General features: G+C 38.4%; 1 protein-coding gene and 1 long non-coding RNA gene across 2 annotated transcripts; both read left to right on the top strand.

Moving 5' to 3' along the window:
* The first annotated feature begins 36 nt into the window (after positions 1-36).
* LOC139953972 (uncharacterized) lies at positions 37-3056 on the top strand. The gene is made up of 2 exons (XR_011788031.1): positions 37-1803; positions 1936-3056. It is a non-coding gene; the product is annotated as an uncharacterized lncRNA (long non-coding RNA).
* Positions 3057-3972: 916 nt separating this feature from the next.
* On the top strand, positions 3973-23741 carry LOC139953498 (palmitoyltransferase ZDHHC17-like). The gene is made up of 13 exons (XM_071952923.1): positions 3973-4099; positions 5119-5399; positions 6329-6616; positions 7744-7906; positions 9804-9911; positions 10897-11036; positions 12533-12635; positions 14177-14299; positions 14925-15081; positions 15584-15667; positions 16561-16718; positions 17612-17730; positions 17899-23741. The coding sequence occupies exons 2-13, from the start codon at positions 5122-5124 to the stop codon at positions 18062-18064; spliced, it is 1887 nt and encodes a 628-aa protein (XP_071809024.1). The 5' UTR covers positions 3973-4099; positions 5119-5121; the 3' UTR covers positions 18065-23741.
* Positions 23742-25455: the final 1714 nt, after the last annotated feature.

The following is a 25455-nucleotide window of genomic DNA, read 5'->3' as shown; positions in this document are numbered from 1 at the left end:
TACAATGATCCACACAAGTTTGCCTCGAAATTGCATGGTTTTCCTTCTACTGTGCGAACTAACATGGTCGGCCATTTATGGGAGTCAAAATTTTGACCCCCATAAATGGCCGACGTGTTAGTCGACGAGGTAAAAGGAAAACCACGCAATTTCGAGGCATGTTTGTGTGGATCATTGTATTCTACTTTTACAACATCTTTCTACCCATATGCATTTTATAAAAAACGGTTACAAATGCTTTTCAAAGACCAACTCGACCGATCCAAGGCAACGTGTTCCTTTAAGTGCGCATGCACTATGTGCAATTTACATACTTCATGGGAAGGGTCTATTCCACTGGACTTCATCATTTAACTAGTCTTTCATTTATATTTTCTCATTCCACTGTTGTTCTAAACATTCCCTACAGAAACTAAACTGTTAACTGGCGGGGGTAAGTGTGGTAAGTGTTTACCCTTGCAATTCCAGAGCAGTGTGGGTACCCGCTGCATAAAAACATATGATTCGAACTGCCTAGGCTAGCTACCGGGCAATCTCGGTAGTCTAGTTGGTAGATGTCTCCCGAACATCCAATAAATCTCCTCCGCGATAGTAGATTAAAGAAAGACAGTTCTCCCAGAACGAACTCTACCTGGCAAGTAGATACACACATGATGTTACCGCAAACCAGTTTATGTTTATATGTTTCATCTATTAAAGGGCAATTACATTTCCATTCCAGAAAAGTAGTTTTTCTTCTTTCTTCCTTGGAATTTCAGGTAGTAAACAGTGTAACACCTTTTGTCAGTATTTCTGAAAGAATATTTTCATACATAGATTAATATTAGATTAAAGGCAGGGTATACTTTTGGTAATGTTCAAGGCCAGTATTTTTACTTGGTGTGTCGCAACACGGTGCAAAAAATAACAATCCAGTGAAAATTTGGGCTTATATAAATGGTCATCAAAGTTGCAATAAAATACAGGGGGAAAAACACCTCTGTGTATAGAGTTGCATGCTTTCAGATGCCTGAGACAAGCCTTTCTCATATTCAATTTTTTTGGTGGAAAAATTTCCCTTTTCTCTAAAACGACATTACCTTTAAAGAGAGTTACTTTCTCCCAATGGTTTATAATAGCACCAGCTCTCTTGTGCTCTTTACCAAGTAAGTTTTAATGGTCAGTAATTACCAAAAGTAAACCCTCCCTTTAAACATTTATTCCTATTTTCATATTTTGTACAAATAACCTCTTAGCAACTGAACTTATAGGAAAACTTTATAAACTTGTGGGTGCAACTGTGTACAGAACTTTCTCTGTGGAGGTGTTGGCTCGACGAAAAGCTGTTAAGCACAACAAAAGCTAGCAGCAAACATACAATACATTATAATGTAAATTAAAAACGGGATTACCAACCAATTTCCATTTGTTGCATAGCACTTGTCACTGGTATTCAGCTGTTGTTTGCCTGTCCTGAAAATCACATGAAAATTTGGTTGGTAGTCCTGTTTTAATCAAGAAAGAAATGTCATGCTAAGCAAATGTTTGTGCTTAACAGCTTTATGAAATTGGGCCTTGTGGTGTGACCAAAGCAAACTATATTTTTACCAATCATGCTTATTGGAATTAACTTTGTCTTCCAAATCAAAAATATATTTTGGATAACTTTATAGAAGTCAAACAGTTAGATATAAAAAAAAAAACTGTTTTATTTGTTTAGTTGTTAAAATTAGGTAGTACCAAAGACTTATATTCATGTATGAAGAGTCTAGTTTAAAGGATTTGATTGCATTATAGAAGATTAATGTAAAGGAAAAGTATAAGGCCGTGTCCGAAAGGGCGACTTTGGCTACAGCTACGGCTACATCGCGCGTGTCTGCCTATTCTTCAACACTGGTAGACGCGCTGATCTAGACGTAGCTGTAGCCGAAGTCGTCGTTTCGGACACGGCCTAAGTTTGGTGTTTGGGAACCGTTTCAACTGAACAAAGTGTCAACATCTTTTTTTCTTTTTTTTTTTTTTTTTTTTTTCTACGGTGACAGCTTATTTTCAAATTTTCAATTTACTTTTTTTGTTATAGGGTAACTGATAGTAGCCACTACGCAGTCTATTTTTACTATTTGTAATTTGTTGAGTTATATTATAAGATTCCCAAGTAGTTAAACTCCTTTTCGGGTTTTATTTACAAATTGATTGAGAATTAATTCCAGCGCAGTTTTTCATTGTTTTTCTTTTTTGTAGCCGCTTTTGCTTGTGATAACATATTTATTTAGAGGGTTAATTAAAGGAATTGTTCATGCTATATTAATATAATTATTAATGTAACGGTCCGCACGCGTGTTGCAACTGCGGAGTGAAGGCAAACGTTAAAGGGTCTATGTAACTTTTGTGGGACAAAAAACACAATGTCCACAGATTTACACTAAACTTACACAGTTTGAAGATAATGATAGTAGAAAGCTTCCCTGAAAATATTATGTGCTGAGGTGCTGTAGTTTTTGGGAAATGAGTAAAACAATGTCCTGGAAATAATTTTCGTCTCATGAGATGAAAATTATTTTGATCATTTACAAACGTATTTTCATGACATTGGTTTACTCATTTCTCAAAAGCTACAGCACCTTAGTAAGTAAAATTTGAAGGGAAGCTTTCCACTATCATTATTTTCAAACCCTGTAAGTTTAATGTAAATATATGGACATTTTGAAAAGGTAGCCAAATCCTTTAATATAATTATTATTATTATTATTATTATTATTATTATTATTATTATTATTATTATTATTATTGTTATTATTATTTTGCTTTGCCCATTATAAAAGAAATATTTTAGGATTCTTGTGAAACCATAGCTCGACAAACTCAAATCATAATATAAAGATATGCTTATTCAAGAGAGAATCAATTATACCTTCCAATGACATTACGCCTATGCATATTAATATTAATGCTATATTTTTATTTTTTGGTATCAAATTTATAACTCATATATCGATTTTTAATTTCTGTGGTATAATTTTATGAATATTAGTTTGAAGATTCTGATCTGTAGAATTAAAATTTAAGTTGCTAACTGATGATTAATTTTGTTCTAATCTTGGTTTTCTATTGAAAGAGTCAGTGTTTTCAGTATAGAGTAACACTGATATTTAAATACAATGTTGCAAAGTGCTTACTATCAAATTCGGCTATCACTATTAAAAAAAGTGCATAGCCTAAATTTTAACAGGCCGCAATGACACAAAACACCACAAAACAAGCACCAAATATCCATCCATTTCCCCTGGATTATTGTTGTTATTGTGCCAATTGTCTGTGGTGTTCTTAAAGGGTATACCTTTTGTTGTAGGAAAAAAAGAAACTATTTGTCCAAGATGGTTTAGAGACAGTGGACACTATTGGTAATTACTTAAAATAATTATCATCATAAAACCTTTCTGGATTACAAGTATGGGGAGAGGTTGGTAATATAAAACATTGTGAGAAAGCTCCCTCTTAAGTGTATAGTGACGTAGTTTTCGATACAGAAGTAATTTTCCACCTATTTGATTGCTAGACCTCAAGTTTAGAATTTGAGGTCTCGAAATCAAGCATCAGAAAGCACACAACTTCGTGTGACAAGGGTGTTTTTTCTTTCATTATTCTCGGAACTTCGACGACCAATTGAGCAAATTTTTACAAGTTTGCTATTTTTATTCGTGAAGCTTCACGAATAAAAAGACTAGTCTTTGACAATTACCAATAGTGTCCACTTCAGATAATGATTGTAGAAAACCTCCCCTATATTTATACTTCCTGGGATGCTTTAGTTTTTGAGAAATTTGTCAAACAAGTCACACAAATCATTTTCGTTTTGGTAGGACCACGGAGCAATATTGCTCCATGGTAGGACACCGTATTTTCGAAGAGCGGCGCACCCCTTTAACTTTTTATTCAAGGGGTGGGGGGGGGGGGGCACATGATGTAATCCCATCATGCATTGCGCTAGTCAATCCTAAAACAAACATGGCCGCTTCCAGTACTGAATCTAAATTCTGAACTTGCACCGAACAACTTTGCCGCTGAATTACTAGAATAACTCCAGGTGTGAAGACCTGTATACTGCTCCATAATAAAATAGGTAAGAATGGATATTATGTTTTGTGAATAAGGATTTAAAGTTCGCTGTTCCGACGCAATTTTCAGTGCTTTATTTCGTCTTTATTACTGGTGGACGTGCTCATTCATTGGGGTTGGGTTGGTCGCCGCGCGCTCCGATCGTCGGCTCGCGCAAGCAAAGGCACCGGTTTTTGTGCGGCTGGTTATAATTTTGTTGGGGAAAATTTTGGACTAATTTTACCCCCTCGCCACCAATTTTTCGAGGTATTTTTGTTATTTTATTTTACACCCGGTAAAAAAAAATGTTTTCATATTTTTTTAAGAAATGTTAATTTAAAAATTATTTATGATTTTATGAAAACAATGTTTGTAGAAAATAGGGGACCGGTTTAAAAAAGGGATACCTTTCTGTATGGCTCCACCACTTTTCACTAATTTTTACAAAAAGGTAAATTATGTACTTACTAACTTAGTTATTTCATATGTTTTGTATTATTATCAAATGAAAAAGTGTTGGCGCCATACAGAAACTTTTCCTAAATAGGCCTACATGTTTTTGTATGTAAAACAAAAAGAGTAATATTTTGTAACAAATCCGAACTAAAACCTAAAACTCACTGAAATATTTTGAAAGAAAAAGAAAGGATAACTTTCCGTATGGCGCCACCACTTTTTCACTCATTTTTACAAAAAGGGATATATCAATCAGGTAAATTAGATACTAAATTATTTTATTTCGAATGAAAAAGTGGTGGCGCCATACGGAAACTTTTCCAAAAGAAAATTGCAATTTCTCCCACTGGTCCTGACTCTCCCTTTCTCTCCTCCATCCTGTCACCTCTGAAATCCACTATCCAGTCTATCTACTTCTACCTAGAACTAGAAACTAAGGCTCCCCCACCGTGAACCTGCTGCACTTTAAATATGGGTCCACTCTAGCGAAGTAATATTTTGGGCCTCCTTTTATTATTATTATTAAACAACATTGATCTTTTTTTGATCCTGATTTAAAAAAAAATCTAATTACAAACTTTATTTCAGAGAATGGAAGACTTCAAACCCTACCCTACCCAGGCTAAGGCTGACGATTTACTCCCGGCACAGCTCATGGTGTCCGACCACTCAACGGACTCCCCTACACAGCAGCAAGTCAGGTCCAAACCAGACCAGTCAACGTTTGATGTCATTAAAGCCGTCCAGTATGGTGCCCTCGACAGAGTCAAAGAGCTGGTGGAAAACGGGTTGGATGTACAGGAACCAGACAAGGAGAATGTAACGTTACTCCACTGGGCTTCTATCAACAACAGATTGGATATTGCAAAGTGAGAAAGATCAAAAGAAAAATGTCAAATTAATTTTTTGTGATGTAATCATTTCCTAATAATAGTTAATGGCCTGACGTTCCAACCTTTGTGTAGTCATCCATTTAGCCTTAGAGAAAGACTCTGGTAGTTTTGAAACGTCAGGTCGCTAACTATTTTTCCAAAAACCAACCAGGCCTACATGTAACACTTCACAGAGGCAACTAAGGCGATTGTCTCCATACACCCTGGTCATTTGCCTTGGTGCCTTTGAAATGCCCCAGTAGAAACTTTTACAATTTTCCATAGGGTTCCCTTAACCTTGGTTTCCTTGCCCTGTTAAAAAGAAGTGTAAAGGCCAGTAGGCCGCTAACTTTTTTTAGCCAAAATATTCAATCCGAGCACAATCCCAATATCTCTTCCTAATCAACAATCTGTCAATATGTTGAAAACACTGCTCAAAACTCACCTGTTCTGTTAAAGCCATTGGACACTTTCGGTACAGAAAAAAAAAAAAGTTCACAGATTTACAAATAATTTACAGGGTTTACGGAAGGTAATGGTGAAAGACTTCTCTTGAAATATTATTCCATGAAATGCTTTACTTTTTGACCAAACGTTAAAACAATATCAATTCTCGATAGCGAGAATTACGGATTTATTTTAAACACATGTCTGCGACATGACACGGCGAAACGTGCGGAAACAAGAGTGGGTTTTCCTGTTATTTTCTCCTGACTCCAGTGGCCGATTGAGCCTAAATTTTCACAGGTTTGTTATTTGTTATATCAGTTGTGATACACGAAGTGTGGGACTTGGACAATACTGTTTACTGAAAGTATATAATGGCTTAAACGTATCTCTGTCAAGTGCATTTGAACATGGAAAATGCGCTATATAAGTACATTATTATTATTATTAATCATCCCCTTGCCCTTTTGTCTGTGCAGGTATCTGATAAATCAAGGTGCAATAATCGACCAACTCGGGGGTGACCTCAACTCGACGCCCCTTCACTGGGGGGCACGGCAAGGCCACCTACCCATGGTGGTCCTGTTGATGCAATACGGGGCTGACCCATCGCTACGGGACGGTGAGGGGGTCAGCGCCATTCACCTGGCGTGCCAGTATGGACACACGGCCATCGTTGCGTACCTCATCGCTAAGGGACAAGATCCAAACATGCTGGACGGCAACGGGATGTCTCCCCTCATGTGGGCATGCTACAGGACCTTTTCGTAAGTAGATCCAAGGTTTTTTTTTATTTGTATAAAAAACAAAAACAAATTATGAGAAGATAGATGGAAATTTGCGTCGGAGATAGATGGAAATTTGCATCGAAGATAAAGGTTGTTAATTTTGGTTTTACCCCTACATGTATTACACCAATAACTGTATACCGATACTCTGTACTTCCTGGGCTTTGTAAAAACAAAATCATAAATCAGAGTCGAACCCACGACCTTCGCAATGGACCCTTCATATGAAACATGCTAACTACATTCACGCATGCGCACAGACCCTGTTGGTTGGCAAACGCCATAGAGTCTGAGAGTTGAGCACTAAGCAGACGCGCAGTCGCGTCTGCGTCACGCACCCATTAGCTGTGTACAAAACAGCGCGATGTTCTCTCATTTTGCCAACCAAAACGTTAGTGCGCACGCGCTACGTGCAATTTACATATTTCATAGGAAGGGTCTATTCCAGAGCACTGTCGTACCAGCTAGGTCACGGAGATTGCCTGGTAGCTAGAGGCAGTTCGAATCCTATGTTTTAGCAGATGGTACCACAACGAGACACATGTAAAAATTATGAGAAATAGCCTAACAAGGCCTGATGGCCACTTCAAGTTGAGGGCTACACTTAATTGAACAAAACAAATTTATGAGTGTGGCCCCCTGAGGTTTGTTAATCATAATAGTAATAATAATAATTGTGGCTTCTTATAATTAAAAGCACACAATGTATGTTTGTCACACAGTGACGCTCCTGGCTCTGTAACATACAATATTTCCTGCAAGATGTTGGACTATGTTTGAATTATGAGACCTAGTTCTGATAGCACCATGTAATGCTTTACAAGATGCTGTGGCGCAATTTGCTGCCGATCCGAGCAGGAATACCGGGGCGAACCCCTTCTCTTTTCGATAAGTGCACTTGGTTCTTTTACATGCGTTACTTAACACATGGGACCAATGGCTTAACGTTCCATCCAAAGGACGAAGCAATGGTTAAGTGTCTTGCTTAAGGACACTAGTGTCAAGGCTGGGGATTCGAACCCACACTCTGCTGATCAGAAACACCTAACGTTGTACATACCCTGTTGCATGTAGTTTTAAGATTTTATTTAATGGTATAATTTCAGTGTGGATCCAACCCGTCTACTGCTGACCCTGGGTGCCAGTCCCAACCTACAGGACAAACACTACCAGAATACTGCCCTCCACTGGGCAACAGCTGTGGGTAATACCGCAGCAGTCACTACGCTACTCCAGCAAGGCGCAGATAGCTTCATTGAGAATAGCCGGGTAAGTGAGTTCGCTCGGCCCCAGCGGCCAGTCTATCCAGGACCGCTGGGATGGGCTAATCGCTTGAATAGATTCTTGTTCAGGAAGTACGTCATGCGTACAGTGCATAGAAATAATGGTACGGTGTGAGTGTTATGCATGATGGGACTGTGCATTATTAAAACGATGAGCGTGCATGATGCGTTTGCCCATCCCAGCGCCTTTGGTTAAAGCAAGGCGCTGGGTACCAGCGAAGGTAAGTGAGTTGATAACCCAACGTTGGAAGTGTCGTTGCCGAACGGTAAAGAGCTCCGTATTCAAACTCTTATTCTGTGGGTTCTACACAGTCGGCCATTTTATGGAGTTAAAATTTTGACTTTCCCATATGACATGTATGACCAGTGCAGTATCTTGCCTGCCAGAAAACACAAGGAATGTACATGTACCAGGTCACACTTATTGTAAACAAAGTTCACATTTGTGGCAGTGTCATGGCCGAGCGGTTAAGAGCACCGGATTCAAGCACTGGTGTTTGCTCAGCAGGGTGTGGGTTCGGATCCCGGTCGTGACACTTGCTTCATAAAATTGGGGAGGTAGTGCAAAAAGCTCTACCGGCTAGGCTTCGAATTGATGATACCCAAGCCTACATTCGTATGGACTGTGAAAGGGGTAACCCTGTTTCAGCCCTAGGAGTAGGTGGCAATGGCTTCTGGAAAAAATAATTGTAGCCCACACCTTGACGTGGCCTTCAGGCCTTGTGTGTCAGGCGACTTGCATTAAAAAAAAAATAAATAAATGTTCTATGTACATCATTAGGTGTTCGGCCACCAGCCGAACAACTATTGTTATTGTTCTGTTTTTTTTTTTTTTTTTTTTTTTTTTTTTTCTGCGTGTTCTTCTCCTCGAACGTTCTCGCGCGATTTTCGCAAAAACTAAAGCTTGTATGAACCTGAAACTTGCCATATATATTGATCTTAATGAGTAGACGAAACAGCAACATTTTTGGAATGATGACGTCATTGATGACGTCATTACGTTCAAAAAAACGCTAAAAATTGGAGAGTTCATATCTTGAGAACTACAAATGCCACACACAAGATATTTGGTGCATATAAAAGGTCTTGTAATTAGCTACAAAAGTCGTGCACATAGTGACCTCATGTGACTTTTACTTCCGGTTGAAACCGGAAGTTCAAAATTTCAAAAGTTCATATCTCAAGAACTATATATCATATTTGCAAAATTTGAATATCAGTTTGAAGATCAGTTATCCTGCTCAAACTTTTGCACAAACATAATGCCAGTTGAATTTTGCCTTCTGGTCGTAAAAGCGCGCGTTTGTGTTGACCTCCATTCATTACGCGTAGAAAATAGCTAGTATGGCCATTTATGTATGTGAATGCTACTATTGTATTGTGGGTGTGTGGGTGTGTGTGCGTGTAGTTCATGTAGGCCTACATTGTATCCATGCTCTACGACAAAACAGCACTGCGTGGCTGTGGGCATTACGGGTTGTGTATACACATGCAGACTCCGTTGAAGGCGCGCGTAATTCAAATTCCACTACGCTGGGATTCGCCTCATCTTTCTTCGTGCGATTTTGAACAAAATGTTAAACTACTATGAACTTGAAACTTATCATAAACATGAACCTTCATGAGTAGATGAACCCGCAACTTTTTTGGAATGATGACGTCATTGATGACGTCATTACGTTAAATAAACGGTAAATAATTGAAAAATTCATATCTTGAGAACCACAAACGCTACGTACAAGATTCTTTCACTACATGAAACCTCTTGTAATGTTCTACAAATGTTGTACACAACGTGACCTCATTTGACCATTCACCCGAACACCCTGAGTTTGTACACAAACTCTCAATTTCTAGTTGTTTTTATTATTGTTATCTCCCAGCATGAGACCCCATTGGATGTTGCCATGTCACGACGTAATGGCTACATAGCAATACGCATCAAAGAGAACAGAGGTGAAGCGTCAACCGGCAACAAGAAAGGCAGCAAGGTAAACAAGTGCAGTCATTTTAAAGGCAGTGTACACTATTGGTAGTTACTCAAAATAATTATTAGCATAAAACCTCACTTGGTAATGAGTAATGGGGAGCTGTTGATGGTATAACACATTGTGAGAAACGGTGAGGAAGAAGTGATTTTCCACGAATTTGATTTCAAAAATTAGATTTTTAGGTCTCAAAATCAAGCATCTGAAAGCAGACAACTTTGTGTGACAAGGTTGTTTTTTCCTCCATTATTATCTCGCAACTTCAAAACTTTAACGACCAAAATGTTTCTGTAGTTTTTGAGAAATTAGTTAAACAATGTCACCAATATTTGTTTTAACATGTACGACTTATTTAAGCAATTTTCCTGAAAACATTACTCTGCGATGTTCACCTTTTTTTCAAAAACTTGACAACTAATGAAGCTGAAACTTCCACTGGTTAATTATGATATTACATACAGATTCATTCACAGTGAGTAAGTATTAGTGTCATGGCCTTTAAACTACAACTGAACGTGCGAGCGATTAGCTTCCCGAGTCGACCCCGACCTGCCCCTGGTACATTCAAATAGCTTTGACGTCAATCCAGGGGCTCACCTGGGTCAGCCCCCAATGCCCTGCTTGTGGAGTGGGTCACTTGAGGCTGGCCCGAGGTGCATGACGTCATCACGACAGGATGAGTGATCGTTCAATTAGCTCTTTCACCCAATTGAACACCGGAGGGTCGACACAGGGTAGCCTTGATCAAGGCGCTACAGCCAGTCGCGACCTGCAAAATCCCAGGTCCCCATCACTGAATTCGGCCAGTGCACCCCATACATAACATACACACTGCGTGCAGTTTTTGATGCTGAATCGTGCCGCGCACCGAGCCGGGGCACACTACGCCAACAGCCTTGAGTCAAGGCTAGACACAGGGAAGCTAATCGAACGCACCCTGAAATTGACGTTTATATTTTCTAATCATGTACTTTGTCTTGACCCGCAGGTTTTCCGTCAGTATGTGATGTGGTGTTTCCCAGGGACCCTGATGATCTTAGCTGGTCTGATTCCAGACCTCAGCATCCCTTACTCTTACAAGTTTGGTCTGGCTCTCGTGGCCATGGGATTGGTTTATGTTTTACTAAGGTAAGAACTCGTCTGGTAACCAACTGTTTGAAGTGCCATGGCTGAGCGTTTAAGAGTGGCATATTCAAACTCTGGCGTTTCTGATCAGCAGACTGTGGGTTTGAATCCCAGTAGTGACTCTTGTGTCCTTAAAGACACTGGACACTACTGGTACTTGTCAAAGACCAGTCTTCTCACTTGGTGTATCTCAACATATGCACAAAATAACAGACCTGACATGTGAAAATCTAAGCTCAATTGGTCAAGATCACAACATTTTTTGCTGGTGGCCGGACTGGAGCATTTGCCGTAGGTACAATTTTAGGTGTTATAAGTTTATCTTAAAGACAGTGGACTGATTGGTAATTGTCAAAGACCAGTCGTCTCACTTGGTGTACAAATGTATCTCAACATATGCACAAAATAACAAATCTGTGAAAATTTGAAGTTGCGAGATAATAATGGAAGAAAAAACACACCTGTCACACAGAGTTGCGTGCTTTCAGATGCTTGATTTTGAGACCTCAAAATCTAATTTTTGTAATCAAATTCCTGGAAAATCACTTCTTTCTCAAAAAACTATGTTACTTCAGAGGGAGCCGTTTCTCACAATGTGTTATACCGGGTACGTTCGCTTAGCTTCCCTTGGTTGACCCCCAATCTTCCCCCGGTGCTTTGTGTGCTTTCAGATGACTGTCAGGGAGCATCCTATACGTGTTCATTAGATAGTTCAGTTACTAGAGTCCCTACATTTTAATATGGTGGTTGTTGGTGCAAATCCTGCTGTAGTCAATGTTTCTTTTTCCAACCCCAAATCAAAACAAATTTTCACTAGAAATTTATGAGTTGGTAGAAGGCTTACTCAGCATTGGGTACCACAAATTAAGGCTGTGTTTGAACTAAGAACTCTAAATTTTTCGCTGGATCGCACGTCCGAGGTCAGTGATTTTACGTCATTGAAAGTCATTTCTCATGTTAACCATTGCTTCGTCCTTCGGTTGGGACGTAAAGCTGTTGGTCCCATGTGTTGTGTAACGCATGTAAAAGAACCCAGTACACTTATCGAAAAGAGAAGGGGTTCGCCCCGGTGTTCCTGGCTGTTGCTGCTGTATGCGCCATAGCACCTTGTAAACCCTTATAAGGTGCTAAATAATTGGGTCTTAGAATTCATCACTGTAAAAAACCTATCTTTCTGGAAGTTTGTATGAACCCAGCGCCTTGAGTACCTTGTATGGTACATGTAGTCGCGTGCGCTATAGTTGATGTGACCTATGTTTACATTTAAACCGCCCTCTGTTGAAAAAACACTGTATACGTCATGTTTCGCCGGGCAAAAACACCCGTAGTCATGGTAAGATTGCATACACTTTCTAGCTGGCTGCCAAAACACAAAGGTTTTGCCTGGCGGTATGCGCGCGAATCATGTTATGGTTTTCGTGTGACGTCAGAGGTCACATCGTCTATAAGACTTTGATATTATTATTAATATTAATGAAATTTTTTTTCCCTGTCTGCAGGTTTTTTGTTGATAATCGTGCAACTAAAGTTTTTCCCATAGCCACTGCTGTATCTACTAAAGTCATCCTTAACTTTACTTTCTTCGCCTATTTCTGGCCTTATATCCTTTGAAAATTTTTGTTTAAAATAGTTTATAATGTATAAGAATAGCTTATTTTTTATGTTATTAGATTCTCCGATTTTGTCTGAAAAATCTTCTTTTTTCTGGCAAAAAGGAATACTTTTAACCCGTTTGAGACCATTTATTTATGTGTAAATATCCGTGTAAAAACGCAGAGACATTGTTAATATGGTTCATTTCTTTAAAGGCATTGGACACTATTGGTAATTGTCAAAGATCAGTCTTCTCACTTCAGTGTATCTCAACATATGCATAAAATAACAAATCTGTGAAAATCTGAGCTCAATCGGTTGTCGAAGTTGCGAGAAAATTATGAAAGAAAAAACACCCTTGGTTGGACGAATTTGTGCACTTTCAGATAGGAATAAAAGACTTCTAGCTAGAAGTCTTTTATTATTTTAGTGATAAATTACCTCTTTTTCAAAAATTATGTTACTTCAGAGGGAGTCATTTCCCACAATTTTTGATACTATCAACAGCTCTCCAATGCTCGTTAACCAAGTCAGTTTTTAAGTTAATATTTGTTTTGAGTAATTACCAAACGTGTACCTTCCCTTTAATCAATTCAGCTAGACCACAATGCGCCTCAATTCAAGCCTAATAATAATAATAATAACAAGTTCTTATATAGCGCATTTCACAATAAACTGTATCAATGCGCTTTACATTAGTCTCCTGGTCATTGGGCCAATAAACATCCCTTTAATCTTTCTCAGCTCCCATTAGGGAGTATACAGCCCCGAGCTACCGTGGCGCTCCGAAAGCTTTTCATTCACAATATCAACCTCTACCCTCGCAGGTACCCATTTATACCCCTGGGTGAAGAGAAGCAATTATAGTAAAGTATCTTGCTCAAGGACACAAGTGTCACGACCGGGATTCGAACCCACACTCGGGTGAATTAGCACCAGAACTTGAATTCGCTGCTCTTAACCACTCGGCCATGACACTCAAGCCTAAGGAGGGGGTACTGAGTATTTGCGCTAAGGTCTATGTAGGCTAGCCCCTACACTTGATAAAATTGTTCATATTTTTTTTTTCCAATGACTAAATCATTCTTGCTAACACACATCGGTTTATTGGTTAAAACCAAAATTAATATTCTTTTTTTTTCCCCAAAATTAATACTCTTTTTTTCCTGATGAAAATTTAACATCTCTTATGTTGTTGCGGTACCCGCTGCCAAAACATTCGAACTGCCTCTAGCTGCCGGGCTATCTCGGTATCCTAGTTGGTAAGACACTGCTCTAGAATTGCAAAGGTCGTGGGTTCGAATCCCACCTGAGTAACTTGCCTGTGATATTTGTTCACAGGACTCTGGGGGAAAGTGCTGAGTATACAGTGCTAGCCGACATCGGTGTATGGGTAAATAAACAAAAATAATATTAATAGTAATAAATAGTAAACTCATGACTGGACAAGTCCGGCGGTTTTGTGTTTGTGTGCAAACAAATTACTTGCCGCCCGGTTATTATTATTAAAAAATCATTCTTGCTTGAAGCTTCCTTGACTTTTCTCACATCTCAGTGATTTATGGTTAAAGATCGGGTTTGTACTAAGTTCGTTTTCCATGTGTTGGTCCTTCTGGAAATGTTGGCGGTTCAACCCAGGAGTGGTCAAGAACTCGCAGGAAGACCAGAAGAGGGTAAGAATTAAATTTACATTTGAATGTTTTTATTTGTTTATAATATATTTTTTCAGCTACTGATTTTTCAGGCGGATATTTTTATTTTTCAGTTATGCAAGATTATATTTGTTGGGGGTCTTGTCAAAAGTAATCCAGGACAGGGTGGAATAAAAAATTCTCTGGCGCCAATTTTCTTTTTGTGATTTCGTATTTACTCCCTGAAATGGACATAATTTGTTGATGTACTTAAAAGCACTGGACACGTTTGGAAACTGTCAAAGACCAGTATTCTCACTTGGTGTATTAAAAAAATGTATAAAATAACAAACCTCTGTAAGTTTGAGCTCAATTGGTCGACGAATTTGCGAGAGAATATTGTGATTAGCTCTTGTCATGGGCTCACCCGACGAATGAGCACTTCAGGGTCGACACAGGGAAGCTAGTCGAACGCACCCAATTTTTACACACCTAGTAAGTGAAAAGGAAGTATTCTTTCAGAGTAATGGTGACCACACTCAGAATTTCATCAGTGAAGCTAGCTGTCCTGTAATTGGGGGGAGGGGGACACCAGATATTAACAGGTACATGTAGCTGATTAAAAGTGCATTCATAGTTTTTATTGAGTCTTGGAAACTCTTTGCAGACAATAATCGAGTTGGCAGAGACTACCGGACTCAACATCAGCCAGTTCTGCACGACCTGCCTGATTAAGCGACCAATCAGGTCTAAGCATTGCTCATCATGTGACAAGTGTATCGCGCGCTTTGACCACCATTGTCCATGGGTAGACAACTGTATTGGTAAGTGATGTTTCTCATTTTTCTTTCATCTTCAGTCAACTCAAAATCTCTGCAAAAGAGGAGAGAAGATGCCTTTGAACAATGTTCTTTGAATAACTCAAGTTCCCTATACCTGTTTGGTAACTTAAAGACACTTAAGTGGACACTATCGGTAATTGTCAAAGACCAGTCTTCTCACTTGCTGTATCTCGACATATGCATAAAATAACAAACCTGTGAAAATTTGAGCTAAAATCAGTCGTCGAAGTTGCGAGATAATAATGAAAGAAAAAACACCCTGGTAACGCGAAGTTGTGTGAGATCAGATGCTTGATTTCGAGACCTCAAATTCTAAACTTGAGATCTCGAAATCAAATTGGTGGAAAATTACTTCTTTCTCGACATTGGACAGTATTTTCTTCGCAATGATTTTAAGAGGGTTACGAGTGTAATCGCCTGAAGTCGCCTACGGTAAGGAAAGGATTCATTTAATTAGTTCTTTATATATCTTTGTTATGGTTAGGTTCTCTGAATCATCGCTACTTCATCATGTACCTGGGATTTCTGCCCCTGGCCGCGGTGTTCTACCTTGTCGGCAACGCAATGTGTAAGTGAAATCAACTTGAGTTGGGGTGAACCAAAGACAAATATTGACTAGAGCAGGATTTGAACCGGTGACCTCCACAGTTAACCAGCCACTGCTCTACCAACTGGGTTATTTAGCCATTTGATGGCGGTCTCCCAATTTGTTGAAAACTTTGTTCGGGGTGCCAGTCAGAGGACCTTTTGACTGTTAACTGTGGCCAGAGATCACACCCAAGCTTACATAACTGATCTTAAACTTAATGACCCCTGTTTTTGGCCCTCCTTTTTGCATGAAGATGAACATCTAAATGTACACCTAAAAACATTGATTCATAAATATCTCGGACAGTTTTTTTTATTCATATTGGTGGAGAGTGCGTCACGTGAGGGTGTTTAAACAGTTGATAATGACCAGCTGGAGCTCTGTTTATAACAGGTTGTTTTCGGATACTACGTGCTAGTCTTGGGGCAAGACGTTTCTTGTTGCGGGCGATGCGGGCGCTGTCGGTGAGTTGGCCGCGCTGTGTGTGAAAGTAAAACGAGAACGTCTTGCACCAAGACTATACGCACACCAATGGATCCGGAAACTGTCAACTCATTCATAACAATGCAACACATGGACCTACAGAGCTCAAGCACATCGGAAACAAATAAGTTTTACATAGTTTTTTACTGTATTACGCCTTTTAACCGAAAAGGCATTTATGAATGGGAATAAAAGAGTAGTGACTCGTTTTCAAACTCGCAGGGTCGTTGCCGTGGGATAAAGGCCCTTTCCTCGGCTCGGGCCTTTATTACACGGCAACGACCCTGCCGGTTTTAAAAAGCTGTTTAAGAACTCGTCAATACCCTTTTATTCCCTTATTTAAAAAATGATGTACACTACAGGATGACACTTTTTTTTTTTTTCACTAGATTGGCTCGAGTCCTGCAACACCTCCTTTGAAGAGAATGGGGTCTGGATATTCATCGGTGAGGTCATGTCTTGTTCCCCATGGACATTCATCATGAGTCTACAGGTTGCTGTCTACATGGTTTGGGTCGCCATGCTGTTTGTTTGTCAGTTTTACCAGGTACAGTAATACAATAATAAAACACAAACTACTTTAAAGGAACGTTACAGAATTGGTAAGAAAACAAAATCCTGAAGATCACAGATTTGCATCAAACTTACACGATCTAATGATGGTGAAAGTGGAAAACATCCCTTGAATTATTTCTGCCTGAAACATGTGAAATGTCATATTTGATGAGAAATAAATAATTCAACAGGTTTGTCAGTTTATGTATATGGTGGGGTTACATAAAGTGCTTACACTGCCAGTAACGTGTTTCAATAGCAAAACCAATTCTGTAATGTTCCTTTAATGACCCTTGCAGAGTCTTTCTCGAAGGCCTTCAAGAAAGACTCTGCTAGGGTTGAAACTTCTGGCCATTAACAAGACTTTGCATTCATTTATACCAAAGTTCTTTTGGTTGCTTGATTTGTTTGCAACAGCTTGTTATATTCCCTCATTAATAATGAGACTGAGTATAGCGCTTTATAACACCCATCGGTCATATCTTAAGGCAGAGTCACACTGCAGCGATAAGTAAAACGATAAAGATCACAAACGATAAAGATTACACATTATATTGGTTGAATTGCTCCACGCAGAATATACCCACGCTCGTTCTTAACTATACTTGCTTCTCTCCACCCAGGGGTATATGGGTACCTGTGAGGGCAGAGATGGTTCTTGTGATTGGTTTAGCCGAGTTGCGCATATATTGCACCCAGGCTGTACGTATACTCCAAAGGGAGCTGAGGTGGTTTAAGGAATGATTTAAGGCCTAGTGACCAGGGGTAATAATGTCAGAAGGGCTTTGAGACACCCCTCGGGCGTGAAAAGCGCTATATAAAAAACGGTTATTATTATTATTATGATTTTGCTCTAAGACAACATTTTCTTGTTCTGTGATTCAGGTGATTTACCTTGGTGTTACGACCAATGAGCGAATGAACCATGCAAAGTACCAGCATTTCAGAGATCCTAAGAGACCTAAAGGTCCATTTAGGGATGAAAACCTTTTTAATCCCTTTCAGTAAGTATCAATCCTTAATCCATAATTCCTAAAGTCATATCCAACTTGTCAATGCTCCAGTCTGTTTATCAAAAATGTTGTGATTTTGGCAATAAGCAATTGTATGCAGAAATTTTGTTCTCAAAACAAACTTTTAGATTTGTTTACCTTCATTTGCTTTGTTTACAGTCGGGGTGTTTTGCGCAACTTCGTTGATTTCTTTGAGTGTACCTGCATGGGTCTTTGTCGACCAATGAAAGTAGACTGGGGCGTCCAGTTCTCAACCGATCTCAGCCAATCGGGTGCCACCAACTTTGTCAGCACCAACAACAGAGAGAATTACCAGTTTGTCTGATAGGTCAAAGGTCAGGGTTTACTTCCTTATTAAGAAATGACTTGGGTCCATTACGGGAAAAGCTCCATTAAAGAATTTCCGAGTTTGCCCACAAAACTCGGAAAGTGAGTGAGTGTTTTTAAACGTAATAGATGAGCAGTTAATTATCCTGGGGCAGTCAGCAGCCCTCTTAGCTTGTTCATTATCCAGTTAAGTCCAAATGTTCGGAAAAGGAATTACTTGGAGATAACAGGTGTGAGTTGTCAGATGGAGAGGATGTTTCAGTAATGGTCAAGAAGGATCTCAGTCACCCAAAGAGAGAGAGTGTTACATTGAAGTTCTTGGGTCATGACTCAATGTAATTAAGTCCACTGTTTGAAAAAAGAATTACATAAAGATAACAGGTGTGAGTTGCTGGATGAAAAGGATGTGTCTTATTAGCCTCTTTCTTTAATGGAGCTTTCCCGTATGCAAAGGAATGTACATTATTTTCTTTCTCTTTTTTTATTGATGCGATCTTTCATGTAAATCCAAAAGTCTTCGTAAAAATTGTAAGCAAGCAACTATATTAGATGAATCAAGTGAGTAATTTTACTTTGTATTCAAATTTATTGTTCACTTGGCATCTGCACAATGTACAAAATTTTTTTTAATTTTTTTTAATGGACTACATTTTGTGCACGTTGACCTTTGACACAGGACGCTGAAAATATGTGATGTCATGACTCATGAATATTTTTGGAGGGATGTTACCTCGCACTGTAAGGCTGGACAGCCACGTGAGGGCTACATTTAATGAACCAATCCATTAAGCGCGTCCCCATTGCGTATTGACCAATCACAACCCATTGCACAACCAAAAGTCAGACACTATAAAGTCTGTTGCGTGTGCGTATGCTCGGCGTGCGCGGCAGAGTTGTGCAGAACTACATAGTAGAGGCTCCTGTGTTCTTGCCCACACAGGCCCCGTGGGCGGAGCCTAATGGATCGGTCTATTGATTTGGGCTTCATCAATCGTCACCAGGGGACAATTGCAGAAAATATTTAACCCTTGGAGCGGCCGAGGGGCGCAAGCGGAATGACCAGCTTCACTACAAAACGGATCAATTCCACTGATTGTTGTTTTGAATTACCCTTGAAGGTAATGGACACCTTTGGTAATTGTCAAAGACCAGTCTTCTCACTTGGTGCATCAGAACTTATGCACAAAAAATGCAAACCTGTGAAAATATGAACTTTCAATTGGTCGTCGAAGTTACGAGATAATAATGGAAGAAAAAACACTATTGTCACACACAGTTGTGAGCTTTCACATGCTTAATTCGGGACCTCAAAATCTAATTCTGAGGTCTCTAAATCGAACTCAAATATTTTAGTGGGGAATATTTCATTCTCGAAAACTACGTTACTTCAGAAGGGAGCCGTTTCTCTTGATGTTTTATACCATCGACAGCTCTCCATTGCTCACTACCAAGTAAGTTTGTATGCTAATAATTATTTTGAGTAATTACCAATAGTGTCCACTACCTTTTAACCAGCTCTACGAAATTGGGCCCTAGTTATAAAATAAGATGTTGATTGTTGACCTTTTTTCGCCCACCCCCTTAACGGCTGTCCGAAAGTCGATGTGTCTAAAGTATATTTTGGATGAGATATTTATGACGGTGTAAATAGTAGCAGCTGCATTATAGAGATATGTTTATTACTATTATTGCTTCTCAATAGTCAATGTTATGTTTTTGTGGTATATTTGTGCCGTTCATCATTCATTGTTCTACCATCTGTCGACTCTCCATGTAGAGCAAAGGTCTGATTGGAAATTGGAACCCAAGTAGCTCGGCTTTTGAAGTGTAGCAGACTCTATCTGATCATCTTGCTTGTTCTTCTACAGATTTGTACAAGTCTTGGGATTATATTCGAACTTTGGGCCCTTTGAAGTGTGCCAGTTCCACACTGGACACTATTGGTAATTGTCAAAGACCAGTCTTCTCTCTTGGTGTATCTCAACATATGCATAACATAACAAGCCTGTGACTATTTGAGCTCAATTGGTCGTCGAAATTGAGAAATAATGAAAAAAAAAAAAAAAAAAAACTTGTCACATGAAGTTGTGTGCTTTAAAGACAGTTGACACTATTGGTAATTGTCGAAGACTAGTCGTCACAGGTGGTGTATCTCAACATATGCATAACGTAACAAACCTGTGAACATTTTAGCTCAATTGGTCGTCGAAGTTGAGAAATAATAATTAAAAAAAATGAAAAAAAACTTGTCACATGAAGTTGTGTGCTTTAAGACGCTTGATTTCGAGACTTCAAATTCTAATTCTGAGGTCTCAAAATCTAATTCGTGGAAAATTACTTCTTTCTCGAAATGAACTACGTTACTTCAGAGGGAGCGGTTTCTTGCAATGTTTGATACTATATATGGCCTAGACTACCAGTCAAACTACCATGTCACATGTACCATTTGTGGATGGTATCCTGCTAATATTTGCTTGGAAGAGAATAGTTATCCAATAAGTTTTGCTTTTAAAACGCAGCTCTATGAAATTTAGCCCTGGTGTTAAATGCCGTGGTATTCGTTTCATGTACATGTCCAGTGCAAAATTTGTCAACATCCAAAACAGCCGATGACAGTATTCTGAGAAAATGGGTCTGCTGTTTGAAATTGCTGTTATACTAAAACTTAACAGCAATTATTTTTTATTTTTTTGTTGTTGATTTATAACTATCAAAACCGAATACGTATTTCTGGTGATACATTTATTATGTAATGTTGATTGATATAACACAGACATATTTAATTAACTTTTAATTTAACTTTGATAATCAATGTGTATTTAATTTTCAAGCGATAAATTATAGTTGAAATACAAATCAAGCATTAGAATCAAGCTTAATATTTAAATGTTGCTGACTGCTATAGCATTGCATAGCAGTTGAAATATACAATCCATTATTTGTCGCTATTTTTGATTAGAAATAATCATGAGAAAAATTTATCTTCTTTGTTAATCTGGAGTAGCAGATTTTTGTTGATGTACAGTTTGACACTCAGAATTATGATTTTGGTTTGATTTAGTAAATTAGATTGGTTGATTCGGCAGATTGGGGTTTGAATGATTGTTGGTGATGTTGTTTAAGACACTGGACACCTTTGGTAGTTGTCAAAGACCAGTCTGCTCACTTGATGTATCTCAACATATGCAATAAAATAACAAACCTGTGAAAATTTGAGCTCAATTGGTCGTCGAAGTTGAGAGATAGTAATGGAAGAAAAGACACCCTTGGCGAACAAGTTGTGTGCTTTCAGATCCTTGATTTCGAGACCTCAAGCGTGAGGTAATATTTAACTGAGGAGTTACTTCTTTCTCAAAAACTACTTCAGAGAGAGCCGTTTCTCACAATGTTTTATACTGTCAATAGCTCTCCATTGCTCGTTACCAAATAAGGTTTTATGCGAACAATTATTTTGAGTTATTACCAAAAGTGGACAGTGCCTTTAAACAGTAATTGTGTATTAGTCATCATACGAAATGGACGGGTACGAATGTAAAAACAACACTTTTTCTCATTTATGAAATATTAAAGGCAGTGGACACTATTGGTAATTGTCAAAGACTAGCCTTCACAGTTGGTGTATCTCAACATTAGCAAAAAATAACAAACCTGTGAAAATTTGAGCTCAATCGGTCATCGAACTTGCGAGATAATAATGAAAGAAAAAACACCCTTGTCCCACGAAGTTGTGTGCGTTTAGATGGTTGATTTCGAGACCTCAAGTTCTAAATCTGAGGTCTCGAAATCAAATTCGTGGAATATTACGTCTTTCTCTAAAACTATGGCACTTCAGAGGGAGCCGTTTCTCACAATGTTTTATACCATCAACCTCTCCCCGTTACTTGTCACCAAGTAAGGTTTATGCCAATAATTATTTTGAGTGATTACCAATAGTGTCCACTGCCTTTAATGATTATCATGAGAGAAAATTGATTTCTTTGTTAATAATAGCTTAGCTGATTTGTGTTGATGTATAGTCGAATACTCAGAATTATGAATTTAGTTAATAAGATTAGTTGATTCAGCAAGTTGAGGTTTGAATGATTGTGAAAGTTGTGTGATCTTTGAAGCATTGCATGGTTTAGAGTGAAAATATCACTCTCTAGTCCGAGTGGTGTCAGTTTCGCTCTTATGAGAGTGAAAGTTAATGTGTGTCACTCTTTTTGAGTGAAGATGGAACGAACTTCACTGTAAATCGAGTTGAAAGTACCCGTCTTCCACTAAAAAGAGTTGTCCGCCATATGACTCTTTGCAAGAGTGGTATGGCGGACAAAACGAGTGTTTTTTACTCTTATTAAAGGCAATGGACAGTATTGGTAATTGTCACAGACCAGTCTTCTCACTCGGTGTATCTCAACATATACATACAAAAAGAGATGCTTGATTTCGAGACCTCAAATTCTAAATCTTAGGTCTCGAAATCGAATTCGTGGGAAATTACTTCTTTCTCGTAAACTACGTTACTTCAGAGGGAGCCGTTTCTCACAATGTTTTATACCATCAACCTCTCCCCGTTACTTGTCACCAAGTAAGGTTTATGCCAATAATTATTTTGAGTAATTACCAATAGTGTCCACTGCCTTTAATGATTATCATGAGAGAAAATTGATTTCTTTGTTAATAATAGCTTAGCTGATTTGTGTTGATGTATAGTCGAATACTCAGAATTATGAATTTAGTTAATAAGATTAGTTGATTCAGCAAGTTGAGGTTTGAATGATTGTGAAAGTTGTGTGATCTTTGAAGCATTGCATGGTTTAGAGTGAAAATATCACTCTCTAGTCCGAGTGGTGTCAGTTTCGCTCTTATGAGAGTGAAAGTTAATGTGTGTCACTCTTTTTGAGTGAAGATGGAACGAACTTCACTGTAAATCGAGTTGAAAGTACCCGTCTTCCACTAAAAAGAGTTGTCCGCCATATGACTCTTTGCAAGAGTGGTATGGCGGACAAAACGAGTGTTTTTTACTCTTATTAAAGGCAATGGACAGTATTGGTAATTGTCACAGACCAGTCTTCTCACTCGGTGTATCTCAACATATACATACAAAAAGAGATGCTTGATTTCGAGACCTCAAATTCTAAATCTTAGGTCTCGAAATCGAATTCGTGGGAAATTACTTCTTTCTCGTAAACTACGTTACTTCAGAGGGAGCCGTTTCTCACAATGTTTTATACTATCAACCTCTCCCCATTACTTGTTACCAAGTAAGGTTTTATGCTAACAATTATTTTGAGTAATTACCACTAGTGTCCACTGCCTCTATGGTCAGGGATAATATTGTAGGGGCGTCGGAATATAGGGGTGTTGAAATAATATGTCAGGACTTCTTACGGAGCAGAACTTACACTCACTTCAAGGAGTAATTCGTGTGTACAAATCAACTCAATTGTATTGTGTTATGTTTTCGAAATAATATTATAAAATGATGAATCACGAATAATTAAAACCATGGAATATATCTTATAATTTTCATTTTGATTTTTCAATTTTTACATTACAATGTCAGTTGCTTTTTACGATTATATTTGTATAACAGCATTTCTTTCTTATATCTTTTTGTGTTGAATATTATTGTTTACCTGTGTTTACTTTGTTTATAAGCCTTTATATAAAGCACATTGATGTTGTAAACAGTCGTCAGCATGTATAAATAAAAGAAGTGTGTTAAATTAAGTTTGTCATTGAAATGTATTTTCGTTTATTAATGTCACTGAACAGCATTATAACAACGATTTGTTGATCAATATTTTTTGTCCGGAACTTAAATGAACGTTACAGAATTGGTAAGAAACAAAAATCGTGAAGATCACAGATTTACATAAAACTGACACGGTCTAATGATGATGATAGTTGAAAACATTCCTTGAAATATTTCTGTCTGAAATGTCATATTTGATGAGAAATAAATAATCTAACCTCGCGTTTGGAGTTTATCGCTCAGTGACCGTTTTATTCATTTTTATTTTTGGATCGATGCAATGCAAAATTTTTTATCACTATTCTCTCGTCACCCAGATGGCCGATCGATCTCAAACTACTACAGGTTTGTCAGTTTATGTATATGGTGGATTACATAAAGTGCTTACACTGCCAGCAACTGTTTTGTTCAGCAAAAACCAATTCTGTTATGTACCTTGTATTTTTGTTAACATCGTCCACATACAACCTGTGCAAGGGGGTAAGCTTATTCGTCAAATCAATATAATATACATCTGAGGTGGTTTACTATTTTTTTCTTTCTAAGGCAGCCTCTAAAAAGGACAAGAACAGAAACGCTAAACATTTGTTTTTTATTCGGCCTTAGCGAAAGTTCCTCAGCATGGTACCATAATAGAGAAACAAAAATCAATTAACTTTAAGGCAGTGGACATTTTTGGTAATAACTCAAAATAATTATTACCATAAAACCTTTCTTGGTGACGTAACGGGGAGAGGTTGATGGTATAAACCATTGTGAGAAACGGCTCCCTCTGAAGTGACATAGTTTTCGAGAAAGAAGTAATTTTCCACGAATTTGATTTCGAGACCTCGCATTTAGAATTTGAGGTCTCGAAATCAACTATCTATAAACGCTTACAACTTCGTGTAACGAGGGTGTTTTTTCTTTCATTATTATCTCGCATCTTCGACGACCAATTGAGCTCAAATTTTCACAGGTTTGTTATTTTATGCATATGTTGAGATACACCAACCGTAAAGGCTAGTCTTTGACAATACCCAATAGTGTCCACTGCCTTTAACCTTGTATGTTTGTCAACATCGTCCACATACAACCTGTGCAAGGGGGTAAGCTTATTCGTCAACTTAATATAATATATATCTGAGGTGGTTTACTATTTTTTTCTAAGGCAGCCTCTGAAAAGGACAAGAACAGAAACGCTAAACATTTTAGCGAAAGTTCCTCAGCATGGTGGCATAACAGAACAAAACAATCAATTAACTTATATCAAACGGCGTAGTTGAATACACTCCCATCCTGTCAGCAAGTTCCTGTCAGCGAAGGGTGTTGAAGCCTATAGCCTTTTAGAGCATGTTTAGATAAAGCAGTTTTTTTCTTGTTTAGCCAATACTGTTTGAAAGTTTGACTGTTGAGTGGGTTCGCCATCATTACTTGTGACAACTGTTTATATCATCGATCCGGTCGCGTCATTATTCAGTCATACATTCCCGCTAAAAACGTTTTTGAAGAGGGTTTCTTTTTGGTGGATCGATGAAACGGCGTGGTCGAGCAGAAAGGGAACTACCGGGTACTGGGTAAAGCGAGAGAGACGGAACAAAATTAGGGTGTTCAGAAGAAGACAAATCAAGAATAATTGATTTCGATAACGTGCAAGCGAACACACGTAGCCT

The sequence above is a fragment of the Asterias amurensis genome, chromosome 22 (assembly GCF_032118995.1).
Source record: "Asterias amurensis chromosome 22, ASM3211899v1".
Lineage (NCBI taxonomy): Eukaryota > Metazoa > Echinodermata > Asteroidea > Forcipulatida > Asteriidae > Asterias > Asterias amurensis.
This window is presented reverse-complemented; position numbering and strand designations above follow the sequence as displayed.